General features: G+C 58.1%; 1 protein-coding gene and 1 long non-coding RNA gene across 2 annotated transcripts in view; one reads left to right on the top strand and one right to left on the bottom strand.

The window, feature by feature from the left end:
* The first annotated feature begins 870 nt into the window (after positions 1-870).
* SDC3 (syndecan 3) overlaps positions 871-13,988 on the top strand; it is a 34,403-nt gene continuing 21,285 nt past the window's right edge. Inside the window, exon 1 of the mRNA XM_077130489.1 lies at positions 871-1,008. Coding sequence (XP_076986604.1) covers positions 871-1,008 — 138 coding nt within the window. The remainder of the gene's footprint in view (positions 1,009-13,988) is intronic.
* Positions 9,262-11,199, bottom strand: LOC143674604 (uncharacterized). The gene is made up of 2 exons (XR_013171125.1): positions 10,728-11,199; positions 9,262-9,381 (listed from the first exon to the last, which is right to left on the bottom strand). It is a non-coding gene; the product is annotated as an uncharacterized LOC143674604 (long non-coding RNA).

Genomic DNA, 13,988 nt, shown 5'->3' on the forward strand with positions numbered 1-13,988 from the left:
TGGTGGGGGAGGGGGCATGACAGCAGGATGCCCCCCTCAACTCCCCTCCCCCCATCGCTGGTTTTTTTCCCCCTGCAGATCCAGGAAAATCTAGGGCCCAGAAGTCAACACCCACCATGGACAGAGCCCAGAGAGGCCCAGGTCGGATCTGGTGTCACACAGCCCCACGTCCTGGGTCTTGGGCGACCTCCTGGCCGGCCACGTGGACGGGCTGGGGTGGAGAGAGGGTGTCCTGGAGTCGGGAGGCCTGGAAGGGACATTTGAACCGAGCCCCGAAACAGGGAGGCTCCAAATGCTAACGGGAATGCCACCCACTAGGCCAGCCAGAAAATAAGCCAGGCCCGTCCCAGGGCATTTCCGCGCGGGACCCTTCTCTTCCCACCCTCCCAACAGCCCGGCCGGGGTGGGGGGCGGGGTTCTGTCGGGATCCCCACACACGGCAGCCCCACGCGCGGCGGGGCAGGGCCCTGCTCCCGGGTCCCCCGGCCCGAGGGGCTCGCCCCGCCGCCCGCCGTCCCGGCCGCCGGGGCCGCGGGGGGTCGGCGTGTGCTGGCCGCGCGATCGGGGGCTCGGAGGGGAGCGGACGGGCGGCCGGGCCCGGGGGCGGCGGCCGCGGGGGGCGCGCTCCGGCCCGCCCCGCCCCCGCGCCCCTCCTCCCGCTCCGCCCGCGCTGGGGGCGGCCCGGCGGCGGCGCACGCTTCCTGCGGGCGCGGCTGCTGTGGGCGCGGAGCTGCGAGGCGGAGCCGGGCCGCCGAGCCGGGAGCCCCGGAGCCCAGCCAGCCGCGTCGGGCCAGCCGCCCCGCCGCCCCGCCGCCCCGCGCGCTCCGAACAAAGGCGCCCGCCGCCCGCCCCGCCGCCCGCGCCGCCGCCATGAAGCCGGGGCCGCCGCACCGCGCCGGGGCCGCGAACGGGGCAGGCGCCGGGGCCGGGAGCGCGGCCGGGCCCGGGGCCCGCGGGCTGCTCCTGCCGCCGCTGCTGCTGCTGCTGTTAGCTGGGCGCGCCGCGGGGGTGAGTGCCGCGCGCCGGACCCCCGCCCCGGGCCCGCCACCCTCGTCCCGCCGTCCTCCGCGCGGGGCGCCCGTCCCCGCCCCGGGACCCCGTGCCGGGCCCGGGACCCCTCCGGGGCCTCCCCCGCTGCGGCCCCGCCCCGCCCCCGCGCGCCCCTCCCCCGCCCCGTGGGCGCCCCCCTTTTCTGGCCTTCTCGGGGAAGGCCACCCCCGCCCGCAGTCGCCTTTTAGGGGGCTCATTTCCAGTTCCCTTTGCCCCCACCGCCCACCCGAGGGAAGCCCGGCGGGAACCGGGGCGCGCGGGTCAACGCCTTGCCCTCCCCCTCCCTCGGCCCTGGGGCTCGGTGAATCCGCCTCCCCAGGGGCGCAGCGGGCGCCCCTGTCCGGGTCCGAGAGCGTGGGGAGGGCCTGCCGGCGGGCCCAGGCATCCGCGGGCGCGGGGCCCGGGCTGGGTGTGTCTTGGGTCGCGGAGTGAGCGTGGCTCTCGTCTCGTGGGTGTGCCCAGACCGCGACCACTTTTAGGGAATCGGGTGGATCCCCCCTACCGGGGGAGGATGTGCGCTGGGCCCCCGCGGCAGCGGCGAGGGCGGTGGGGGGCCGGAGTGGGGGGAGGGCGGAGGGCGACCCGTGTGAAGGTGACCTGAGGGGTGGAGGGCGATCCCGCGCGCGTGTCCACCGCAGGGAAGAGCGCTGGGACCTGTGGGCAGGTACGAGTGAGGGGTGGAGGGCGAGGGTGGGTCCACCGGGAATGGGCAGGTGCATCGTGCCCTCCCCGTGTGAGTGCAGTAGTGATGGGTGTGCGTGCATGGTCGTGGGAGGGTGACCCATTGTGCAAGGCATGTATCAGAAACCGGCAGGGCAACTGTTGGCCATAGCTGTGTGTGCATGCACGGGGCTGGGGTGTGTGTGAGGGAGACCCCTGCGTGTGCTTCGACCCATGGGAGTGTGTCAGTGTGTGTTCTGTGTATGGGTGAGTGCAGGTGCATGGGTGACAGAGCATATACTCCCGAGAGAGGTTGAATGTGTGCAGGTAGATGTGTGTGTGTGAGTGTGTGTGAGGTGACCCCCGAATATCCCTTTGAGTGGCTGCAGCAGCCATGGGTCTGAGCTGGGTCCCACCTCCTTCAGGGGGAGCGGGAGGAGGGCAGTGGGGGGAAGGGCCACCTCCTCCCTTGAGGGACCCAGGTCCCAAGTGAATTCCTCAGGGTGCATATCTAGAGCCTGGGCTGAGGGTGATCCAGGTTTCCAGGGCAACCCCCAGGTGCCCTTCCCTGTCCCTGCAAATCCCTTCTCTCTTTGAGCCTCAGTCTGCTCATCTGTAAAATGAGAGGACAGAAAGGGGCTTTGAGATTGCTTCTTGGGTTGACAGGCCATTATCAGAACCATTCCCCCAGCCTAGGGCTGTGAGCTGTTGAGGAAGGGATTGGTGAGTGTTTGGTGGCCCCTCATCCCCAGCTCTGTCTCAGGGAGGGTGATGGGAAGAAATCCTTGGGAGAGACTGAGACCATCCCATCCCAGCTGCTGGGGTCACTTTCCAGCTTTATTTCTAGATGACCATCCTTGAAATCAAAGACTCAGCAATCACACAGCCCCAGGTTCAAATTCCACTAGTGCACTGACCCATGTTGTGACTTTGGGCAAGTCATCTCACTTTTCTGAGCATATCTTTGCCTCTCTGTGAAATGGGCTTAATAGCACCCTCCTCAGAGGGTGGTCACGAAGATGGAATGGGACAATGTGTGCTTTTGTACAAGGAAGGAGCTAATAAATGCCTAGGGTCTAGATGAATGGAAGAGGGGCTCAGGGCAAAGTACCTATACTTGCAGGTTAAGAGGGGATCCCAAGCTGTGTGACCTGGGGCAAGTCACTTCCCTGGATGAGCAACTATCAGTCATCCATGAAACAAGGGTAATATTTCATGACCCATGAGGTGATGGAATTGATTAAATAAGCTCATGTGAAGTGAAGGCATGGCAGGTAAAGCTTGCCTGGGTGGTAGGTAAAGGCTGGGTACCCCCGAGTCTAAGGACAGAATAGATATGGGTGTGGTTCAGGCTGAAGGCTGGGTGGCAGGTAAAGCAAACCCTGGGGTCTGGGCTGGAAGGCTGAGATCGTAGGCTAGGCTTGGAGGGGAGAAGGGCCTATGGCTCGAAGTGGGATGAGGAAGGGGTGTCCCTCTCCAGGCCTCACACCTTCCCAGGGATCAGGCTGTTGAGAGGGGCCTCACCTCTGTTGACCCTCATCTGGCCTGGGAGGCAAAGGGTTAATGAGTGGTGCTCAGTTGCCAGGGGTGTCCAACCAGAGGAGGGGGGCGATCCCTGCAACGGGATGACCCCTATTAGACCAGAAGAGCCCTGGACAAGGTGACTCCAGTAGTGGCCTCTGTTGGGGGGGGGGCTGTAAGCACGTCATTGGGATGGAAGAGGGACAAGATGACCCTGGGGTCTGTCTGCCAGTATGTGTGGTGCTGTGTGTGTGTGTGGGGGGGGGGGTGGCCTCTGGGGTAGCTGCAATGGGGATAGTAGGTCTCATTCATGCTGCAGGTGTTGAGTTGGGGGGCATCTGATTCTGGCACCTCCTTTAGGGAGTCTCCTCTCCCCTGAAAGACCAGGTGACCAGGAATCTAAGGGACATCTGCCTTCAGGACCATCCCAACAGCAGGACTGAAGTTATCATGCCTTAGGTAGCTCCCTACCCCTCTTCCCTCCTGGCCCTTCTTGGGTTGCCTGGGTGAGACTGTCCTCCCTAAAAATAAAAGGTGTGGACCTCTGGACTGTTCTGGATGAGGGCCTCTGATGAACCATTCCCTTTCTGTCATTGGAGGGAAAACACAGGGCCACACGGGGACTGCTGCCTGTCCACCTCCAAAGTGACATGGACCTGGGGCTCTGGGGTCAGTCACCTGTTGTGTGATTGCAGATGAAAAACTTCTCTGTGTCTCAGATTTCTTTGTCTGTAAAATGGAGACAGTAATGGCGTCAGCCTCACCCAGGGGTGCTGGGATGAGGAAATGAGCTCCTTGGATAGACTGAGCACAACCTAACACATAGTGAGCTTTCAGGAGGTGGGGCCTCTCCAGGAGGGAGCTGGGAGGGCTGCCTGGAGGAGGAGGATTTTGAGCTGGGCTATCGAAGTGATAACCATGTGACTTTGAGCAAGCTATAGCCGTCCCTGACCTTGGCTTTCTCACCTGCCAGTCGGGTACAAATCTTTCACTTACATGGCCCTTGGGATGGTGTGTGACACGATCCTCGCAGCAGAGCTGGGATTCAAACCAAGTGCATGCTGCTTTTTGGGAGTGGTACCACACTGCCAGCTGTGAAGTCAGTGTTTCTTCCTCCGCTTCCACTGTGTTCCAGAGCAGTTTGGCCTTTGCAAACAAGTGCTTCCTTCCACATCCCATGGGGGGGAGGGGGGCAGGCGCACAGAGCGGGGCAACTCTGGGTTTGGGCTTTAGATCAAGTCAGGTTAGTGGTGGGCTGGGGGAGGGTAGAGACAGAGCTCCTCCAGGAGTCATGCCCTGCCTTGGTCCTCCCTCCTGTCTCCCCCATTAGGCTGAGGCTCTCCCCCAAAAACTAGTGTGGGAAGAGGGCTGACCATTCTAGAAAGGGCTGCAGCAGGATTCCTAAAGGCTGGAGCAGAGTGGAGCCAGCTGGGGAGGGGAGCCCTTTTAGTCTAAATTCCCCTAGTCCAGCAGTTCCTGAGGGCACAATTTGGGAGGCAGGACCACACCTTGGGGGGTTTAATAATAGAAGTGGCAGCTCACACTGAGAGCCCCGCCCTCTAAGTGTGTTCACATTTAATCCTTGTGATAATCTTTTGAAGTAGGAATTGTTAGGACATCTGTTTTATAGATGCAGAAACTGAGGCACACAGAGGTTAAGTGACTTGCTCAAGATCACACAGCCAGAAAGGGAGTGGGGGCGCGGGAGGCGGGGGGTTTCCTGAATAGATCCGGGTCCTGACAGGCTGATAGAATGGCGCTCCAGTCATAATTTCACCTCCTCTTGCTGTGTGATCTTGGGCAAGTTACTTCACCTCTCTGGGGCCTCCCTCCCCCCCAAAATGATACCTATATCAGTATCATTGGGATATTAGTTGAATAAGTGGCTGCTGTCTGCCAGGCTCTGGGCTATGTGTGTACCATGTCATTTCTCATTTCATTCTCACCATAAGCTTGGAGGCGGGTGGCGCTATCACAAATCACAGTTGGAGGAAAGGGCTTGCCCAGGGTATGACCCCAGGGTCCTCACCCCCCAGCCCCTCAGCCCTCCCGCAAGACTTCCCTCATCTGTAAAATGGGCTTCTCTGAGAGTACTCAGGGGATGGATAGTGGGTTTGCTTTGTAAACTGTGATGGGATGTCAGCAAGTGTGTGTGTGTATGTGTGTCTGGGTCAGTGATCTAAGCACAGGAAAGAGGGAATATTTATAAATTTAGGGGATGGGAGCAGTCTGAAAAGTGACCTGGGCATGTGCTGGATTTCTCCAGTGATAGAGACACACTCTGCAGAAGCAAGTAGTCTTGCCATTAGCCCAACTGACCCTTAGAAAGAGCCCAAATCTATGTTCTTACTGTCCCATCCCTGAGTCCTGGCCCCACCAGGATGCATCTAAGGCCTAACAGTGTTTGAGGTTCAGAGAGGGAGAGGTATTTGGTGGAGGTCACACAGCAATCCAGAGTGGTGCCAGAATGCTTTGCGGATAAGCCATGAGCTCCTTGGGGCAAACTCTGTGGCTGCCTTGTTCTCTTGTGAAACCTCAGGGCCAACTTCATGCCTGACCCAGAATTGAATGGCTCAAATGAATGAATGAATCAATCAATGAAGGGAGGAAGGAAGCCAGGGTTATGAGCTTTGAAGCCTAGGCTGGGGTTTTTGTGTCCTCTGCTGTGTAGGCTAGGGGGACAGCAAGGCTGGCAGGGTCCTGCGGGCCCGTGGCCTGTGCCCGTGGGCTGGGAGGCGCCAGGGGGCTGCATGGGGTGGGCCTGTGGTCTGAGTGCCAAGGCACTGCCTCTACCGCGTCTGGGCAGGACAGAGGGGCTGTGGCTCTGGGCTCCAGCCCAGCTGCTTGAAGCTGTGTCATTTCGTTTCTGGGAGTGGGGAGGGTAGCCAGAGCCGGGAGCGGCCTGGGGCTCAGCCCCTTACTTCCCCCCACCAAAACCTAAAGTGAACAGGGAGCAAAGTCTGGACTGGTCCTGGACCACCTGGTTTGTTGTGCTGATCTCCAGCCCCTGGCCTCTGTCCTGTTACGTTCTCCCACATCCTGGGAACACCAGGGCAGTGCCTGGTAAATATTTGCCGACTGATCCCCCCTCCCTCCTTGCCTTGACTTGGATTCCTGGAGACAGGGTAGCCTTCACTTCCGGCCCCCCCACCTCCTCCAGAGCAGGCCCCGGCCAGAGGGGCGGCCGCTCCCCTCCCCTATTGGCCAAGCCCAGTCTCAGTGCCAAACAGGAAACCACGATTGCAGGGGGAGTCTGTGCAGCAATGGCTGAGAGTCCGGCCATGGGATAGGGTGCAGTGGTCCCTGACAAGTGACCTGGCCCCTTCATTACCTGGCCACTGAGGGCTGAGGGCAGAGAATGCCTAGGCTGGCCTTTTATACCAGGCAGAGGAAGGTTCTATAGCTTCCATTGTCCCAGCTGGCCTTGGCCTGCCTCCTTCCCATCCCTGGGTCCCCAGCCAGGCCTTGGGACCTCTGTCTGCTTTGGGGTCTCCGAACTGAAGGCACAGTGTGAGGTAGAAGAATGGGCAGGGGCCCTAGACTCATCCTGACCAGGGGTGGATGCCTGGATCTGTCAGTTTTTTTGCTGTGTGACTATGGCACGTTTACATGACCTCTCTGAACCTCAGTCTCAGACTCTTCAAAATGGGGCTAAGAATACCTCTGCCAGAAGATGTCTGAGAATTAACAACATGAAGTAATAAAGGGCCTGATAAGGAGTGGGCACTCATGCAAATGTTGGTTGCTTCTATTTACCTGCCTTAGTTTTACCCTTTTCCTGTCCCTCTCTTAGCATCGCTGAGGAATTGCTATTTGTTGGTAGGAACAGGGTTTTTCACTGGATCTGGATGGAGTAAGGGGATCAAGTTTGAATGATCATCAATGACCCAGAGCCAAACCCCAGAGGTAGGGGGTCCCCTAAAAGGGAGGACGTGGGCCAAAATTCCCAATTAGAGCAGACAGGATTTGGGCAAGATTAGTGGAGGTACTTTCCAGGGCCTCATGGTGTTGGGTTCACTGTTGAATTTGGTTCTTTGGAGCTGTCAGGGCAGCCCTTCCACTCCTGCAACCCCAGAGAGACCTTGTTATTTGTAGCATGGAGCCCAGGACATGGCAATACTGGGCTCTTTCCATTTTCCTTGTAGCTGGGGAATTCCTTGGCTATGTTCCATTCATTGCACAAATCCTGGCCAAAACTGAGTGTTGATGTTTGTTGACTGAAGCACAGAACTGCAGAGGTGGGAGAGTCCTAAAGAAATGACCAACCCCACACCCTGCTGTGTTACAGATGGGAACGCTGAAGCCCAGAGATGGCTGTGTAGTCTTACCAAGGGTTGAATCTGATTCTCCAGCTTTCCAACCATTCTTAGAGGCTGGTGGTTTCCCCCTCACTTAAAAAAAGGCTCAGAGATGTTAAGCTACCTGCTAGAACTCACACACCCAGGAACTGGTAGAGCTGAGTTTTTAATTGCCTCCACCCCCACCCCCAACCCATACTCTGGAGTTCTGTTTGTCCCATTGCTAGCCTTGTCATCATATCTCCTCCAGGGCCAGGGATGGTCTGAACTCTGGACCGTCAGAGTGGGGTGGGATGAGGCTAATCAGGGCCCTCATCCCCACACTGGGACGGGCTGTGGGCTTCTTGGCTGCTGGTCCATACCCTGGGGCCAGCCTCGGCCCAAGAACCCCTGGAGCTTCCTGTGCCCCCTGCCCTGCCAGCTCGCTCCCCTGCCCCCCACCCAGCCCTGCTCACCAGCCCAGGCTTTAATGAGGGTAATTTAGAATCAATCACCAGCGGGATCTGGGAAATCTAATTGCAGCAAGCTGATTGCCAATTCAATTGTGGGCACAGGATGGGGGTTGGGGGGCGGCGGCAGCAGGCGGCTCATTAGGCCTGTCCCACTCCCTGAGACTTGTAGGGGGCATGTGGGTTTGTGGGGCCAGGCAGGCAAGTTGCTTGGAGAGCTGGGTCTTCTCTTGTCCTAGGCACAAGGGAATTTTGATTCTTGGGGTGCCTGGTGGAACCCACACACTGCTGCCCCTTCCCCGGCCTGTGGCTGGGGTGCGAGTGACTGTGACAGGCTCAGACCTTCATTCACCCATCACGCCATCACATGTTCAGTGCCACCTTCTTGGGGCCAGGCTGCTATCTGGGGTTCGGGGGGGTGCGCAGCTGAGGCCTCCCTTTTTCTACTCTCCGGGGGACCCCTGTGTTGGGGAGGTGCACCTAAGCAGAGATGATGAGGTCGGTGGTGGTAATGGCATCGGTTCTGAGTGCTGGATGTGCTTTATCTCAGTGTTCCCTCCCAATAGCCTGTGAGATAAGTGCTTTTAGCCCCATTTTACAGATGGGACACTGAAGCCCAGATTGTTAAGCGACATGCCGTGGGGAAGACTGTCAGGAAGTAGCTGGGGTTCAAACCCAGAGCCTCCAACCCTGGAGTCCCCCCACCCAGATGCTGTTTGGTCCGGGCACACTGGGGGCCAGGCTGAGGGGAGCGCACTGTTGTGCATGGGGCCGTTTTTTGCAGGACTGGCCTGTTCGTTCAGCAGACATTTACTGAGCACCTTCTGGGTGCCAGGCCCTGTGCTGGTGGCTGTGGTGTGCAAGTGCATCTCATGCGTGCTCCCTGCATCTGGCTGTGCCTTGCTGGGGTGGGGTGTGTTTGGGGTGTGTGCAGTATGCCTGTGTGAGGTTTTTGGGGTGCAGCATTGAAAAGAAGCAGGGAGAGCACCCCTGCTCCCTGCACCCACTACCCCTTTAACTGTGCTCTGAGACAGTTTCGAATACAGGGAGAGCACCCCTGCTCCCTGCTCCCACTACCCCCTCAACTGTGCGCTGAGACAGTTTTGAATGCAGGCTCTGCCCGTTGAAGCTGAGCGAGCTTGACCGAGTGACCCTTTCTTCAACCGTAGTTTCCTCTTCTGTAGGGTGGGATCAGCAAGCTCCCTAGCCAGACTGTGGGGACAGATGAGGGTCAGGGGAGGTGCCCTGTAGAGTTCTTGGTAGCCAGGTAAAAGAGAAGCTGCTACTGGATGGGTACTTTTATTTTTAATTATTACACTTTCCCCAAGATTGTTATGTCTGAGGCTTGTTGAGTGACTTGCTGAGTGGTTGCTTTTTCCTTTTTGGGGCCTCCATGTTCACATCTGAAAAGTGGGGAGGTCAGACTGGGTAGACCCAGAGGCCCTTCCAGTCTTCACATTTGAGGAACCATCAGAAAGACCTGAGCCAGCTAGGGCAGGGCTGACCCAGGGGGGCCCAGCTGGGGAGGGGGGCAGGCCTACGGGGCCGGGGCAGGAGGTTGCCCTTTCCTCACTCAACACGCTGACCCGCACCTCCCTCCCGGGTGCCTGGAATGTGATTAGCCACATCCAGGCTCGTTGTGGCCTGGGCTGTGATGCTGGTTTCCTGGGTAGAGAAAGAGCACTAGGTAGGGAGTCCAGTCCTTGGGTCCTCGTCTTCACTGGGCTGCCGCCTTGCCAGCCTCTTTGGCCATCTTTCACTGGTGCCCTCTCTGTGTCTGCTGGGCACTGGGGACTAGTAGGAGACTTAGCTTGGGCCCCAACCTCTGAGAGCTCCCTGTTAGGTGAGGGAACCAGCCATGTGTCCAGATGCCCACACATGAGAAGGGCAGGAGGGAGGCAGAGGAAGGAGAGGTTGGCTTTCACACTGGAAAATCAGAGAGGGCTCCATGGAGGAAGTGTCCTTTGCACCAGGCCTTGAAGGATGACAGAACAGTGATAGGCAGAGAAGGCAGAGGAATCATGGTGGACAAAGGCTCAGAGGTGGGAAGGGTCACGGTGTGTGAGGGGACTGGAGAGTGGTTAAAAGCAGCAGTTCTAACCCCAGTGACCCAGGGAGGGGGATGTAATATGTGGAGGGTTGAAATCCATCTCCTGGGGGAGGGGTGGAGAAATTGCTGCCATCGGGAGCTGCTGTTTCTGATGAAAGTGTGTCATTTTGTGCATTCAATAGACATATTCACCTACTGGATGCCTGGTGCTGTGCCACGGGGTATCCTGGGGTTGAACACTTGCACCCCACTGAGCCTCAGCATTGAGGCCCCTGACAGCACCAGTGGGCTTGGAATCCAAACCAAGGCACTTGAACTCTGCCCTGTGGGTAGAGAGTGTTGGTCTATAAAGTGGGTGCAGCCCCACTGCCCCAAGGGGTTGGTGTCAGATGCCAACAACAGCATGAGTTACCCCCATGTTGAGTTCCCACCGTGTGTGACACTCTGCCAAATGTCTTATATGTAAAACTCAGAATCTTTACAGTTGCATGAGGAAGTTACCATATTATCTCCATTTTATGAAAGAGGAACTCAGGGCACACAGAGTGCCTCTCTTTTCCAGTGAACTCCTAATCATCCTCCAAAACCAGTATAGTTGTTCTCCCCTCTGGGCACCCTTTACTGACTACTCCTCCCAGCTTCCCAATAACAGTGAGGCCTCCCCCCTCAACCACTTTTCTCCTGCTTCCTTCTAATTACCAGGCAATGCTCCTTACTCCTCTTCTACTTGTTAGAATTCTCTGCCAAGTCCCAATTCTGTTAAATTGCTTCATAGTATCTGGTTCCCTACAGGGTTACATTGTTACCTCCTTAGAGTCCTCACTTAGATGCATTGTTACAGCAGCTACTCCCCATTACATCATCTCCCTGCTCAACCCTAACACATGTTACTTTGTCTCCTTTCCCCAAATTCTGACATTGCTATATTGTTTCTTTTTCTTGCTTTCACACATCACTTCTAGTTCTCCCCTGTTGTCACACCTTGTCCTATTTTTCCAGCCTCTGCTCATGTGACCCCTCAAGCTTGGGAGAGGAAGGGGAGTGTTCAATGGGCAAGAGGGGACATAGCCTTCCAGCCTCAGTTAGCTGAGGAGGTGCAGGGGGAGGGGGAGGGTGTCGGGTCCTTTGGGACCCTGTCCTCCTGAAGGGGTGCATGCGGTGGGCCTCTGGAGGCTCAGGCTTGGTTAAGGAGAGATCATCTCCCTCCGCCATTCACTCTCATTCCCTGCCCACCCCCCTGCTCACCTCCTCCTCTCTTTGCTTGCAGCTTCTCTCCCTCCCTGCTCCCTACTCTCTTTCCCTTCTCTCCCTCTTCCTTCTCTGCCTCCCCAGAGGCCTCTGTCTCACCCACTCCCTCGCTGGTTGGCTCTCTGATCTGCCTGGTTATCACCCAGTGGGGCTAGGACCTGAGGATTCCCTTGATGGACAAGGGCCTCGAGTGCCAGGGGCATTGGTGGGGGGGCGGGGATGGTTAGGGTCAGAGCTGGATGGGCTCTGATTTGGCTTCTTGCACTCATGGGCCAGAAACTACCATTCCCTCCATCCACCCCTCAAGAAGTGGTGCTTCTCGGGCTCAGAGCCACAGGGACGCAGCTCCTTGCCTGGCTGTTCAGGTCCCACAGCGATAGCAGGCAGAGCAGCTCCCCTAGGGCAGTGGTCTCTGCAGAGCTTGGTGGTATCCTGTTCTCATATGAGGCAGGGGAGCTGGGAGGCTTGTTGGGGACAATCTCAGACCCAGGAACTGAAATTTTGGCTCCATATTTAAGGGACAGTCTATAAGCCCAGGGTAATTCTCTTTCCCTATGGCACTGAGTCCACAGGTTTCTGTTTAGGACTATGGTTTGGACACGGAACTGGTCTTGTGTGTGTGTGTGTGTGCGTATGTGATGGTGTGCTGTTGTGCATCTGTGCTGAAAGGGGGAGGGCTCAGGTGTCAAGGTGAGAAGAACTGGCTTGATGGCTCAATTGGGAATCTGGGGTCCCCTCACCTCTAACCCCATAGGTGGCCACAGGTATTGGCGACTCCTGAGATTGGTGGAGGAAGTAGAGAGGGACTCAGTCAGCCTACCTCTAGGGGGTCGGAGGCACACGTAGAATTGTGTACACACACACACACACACACACACACACACAGATCCATTTGTCCGGAGGACCCCAAATACCTGGGCATGACCCCCCAGTACACACACACACACTCAGACGCACACACGTACCTGAACACACACAGGCGTAGAGGTCAGGGGCTCATCCCGCCCTCCACGTGCCTGGGCACCACTCTCAGAGATGCAACCCAATGTACTCACGCCTGAACACACCCAGGTGCACACAGGCATCCAGCCTCAGGTGTACATGTACAAGTGTGGCTGGACATGCGCTGGCCGGAAGTCCAGAGGCACCCCCCGCACGTGCTTCACCGTGTGCACGTGCATACCTGCCTGTGAGCAGACACACACAGACACACACAGAGGCACGCGCATGTGCTGCACACACAGATATGCTGCTGGGACCCTGAGCTGCCAGAATTGTGTTTGTCTTTAATCCCAGCTCTTAATCCCAGAGTCTAGGGAGTCCAGCCCAGAGGGCAGCTGGTCATCTGACCTTCTTAGAGGTGATTAAGGCAAGGGGGGGGGGGTAAGGAGTAGAGGTACTCAGAAACTTGCCTTCTGCCTGACCTTCAGGGACATGCATCCCCTCTGCCCAAACTCGAACTTCTTCAGTGATTCAGTTATATGTAATTTCCCAACACCCCCGGAGCAGCCGCTGGGGGTAGGGTTGAGGGGAGCAGAGAAGGCCATGGCTGTGTGTCCATGGGGAAGCTTCCGGAGGAGGGAAGGAAGGCTCAGCTCCTGGGGCATTTGGAAATGTGGGAGGGGCATTTGGGGTTGTCACAATAATGGGGGTGCTGCTGGCTTTTCCTGGGGGGTAGTCAGGGTTGCTAAATGCCTGCAGCACCAGAATAGCCCCGCATTCTGCCCAGGCGTCAGCAGTCTTCTGCTGGGAAATCTTGCTAGGTCAGGAGGCGGGGCAAGAATGCTCCTGGTAGGAGAGACGTCCACGATTGTGTGGACATGGCTCGGAGGTGAGACTTCCCTGGGCATTGTGGGGGGAGTGACATCTTGCTATCCCAGAGGCACTGCAGGGTTCCCCAGGATTGTGCCAGCTGAGCCCCTCCCCTCTGTCCCCAGCAGACCCTGTAGATGTGTGGGGAGTGGGAATAAGACCCTCCATCACTTTAGTGGGGCCAATCAGCCCTCCCCTGCTCCCTCCCATCCTGGTCCTGGGATATGAGGAATGAGGCTAAGTCCCAGTGACAGCCTTTTGCCTGATGTCCCACCTCTAAGTCCCCCTGTCCCATCCCAGCTCCCTCTCCCCACAGGCGTGGGCTACTCTAGCACGTCCCTTTCTGGGCTGGACCATTTGGGACTCATTGGTCTGGACCTCCCTGGAGGCCTGCCCTGGCCTGGGGCTGGGGCTGATGGGCAAGTGGGCCTCCTGGCTGGCCCTGCCTTGGTGTAGCCCCCTGCAGGGGAGGTGGAGCGGGAGCCACTGGGACTCCGATGACCAGGTGTGGGGAGACAGGGGTCAGGGAGGCAATAGCTTGCTGTAAAATGGTGGGGCTGGAGGCAGGGGCTAAGGGGGCTCAGGCTCCCCCCGAGGACCCTGCTGGTTTGTAATACCCGAGTTCAGCCCTGCAAGGGGGTGTGTATATGGGAGGCCACAGAGCACCTGTCAGACAAGGGCCCAGCAGCTTGAGCCGTGGCCCAGCCCCTCAGGTCATACAGGCCTCAGAGAGGAGAATAGAGAGCGGAAACCAGCTGGGGGCTTGGCGGCTGCCGCCTGGGCTGGGTGCAGGCTGGTGCCCCAGAGCCAGGTGGAGGCGGGGTGGGGATGAGGGGTGAGCCCTGGGAGAGGGCGTCTCTGTCCTCAGAGCTGCCTTAGCCAGCCAGAGAGGCTGCTGGG

Source organism: Tamandua tetradactyla, chromosome 2, assembly GCF_023851605.1.
Source record: "Tamandua tetradactyla isolate mTamTet1 chromosome 2, mTamTet1.pri, whole genome shotgun sequence".
Taxonomy (NCBI): domain Eukaryota; kingdom Metazoa; phylum Chordata; class Mammalia; order Pilosa; family Myrmecophagidae; genus Tamandua; species Tamandua tetradactyla.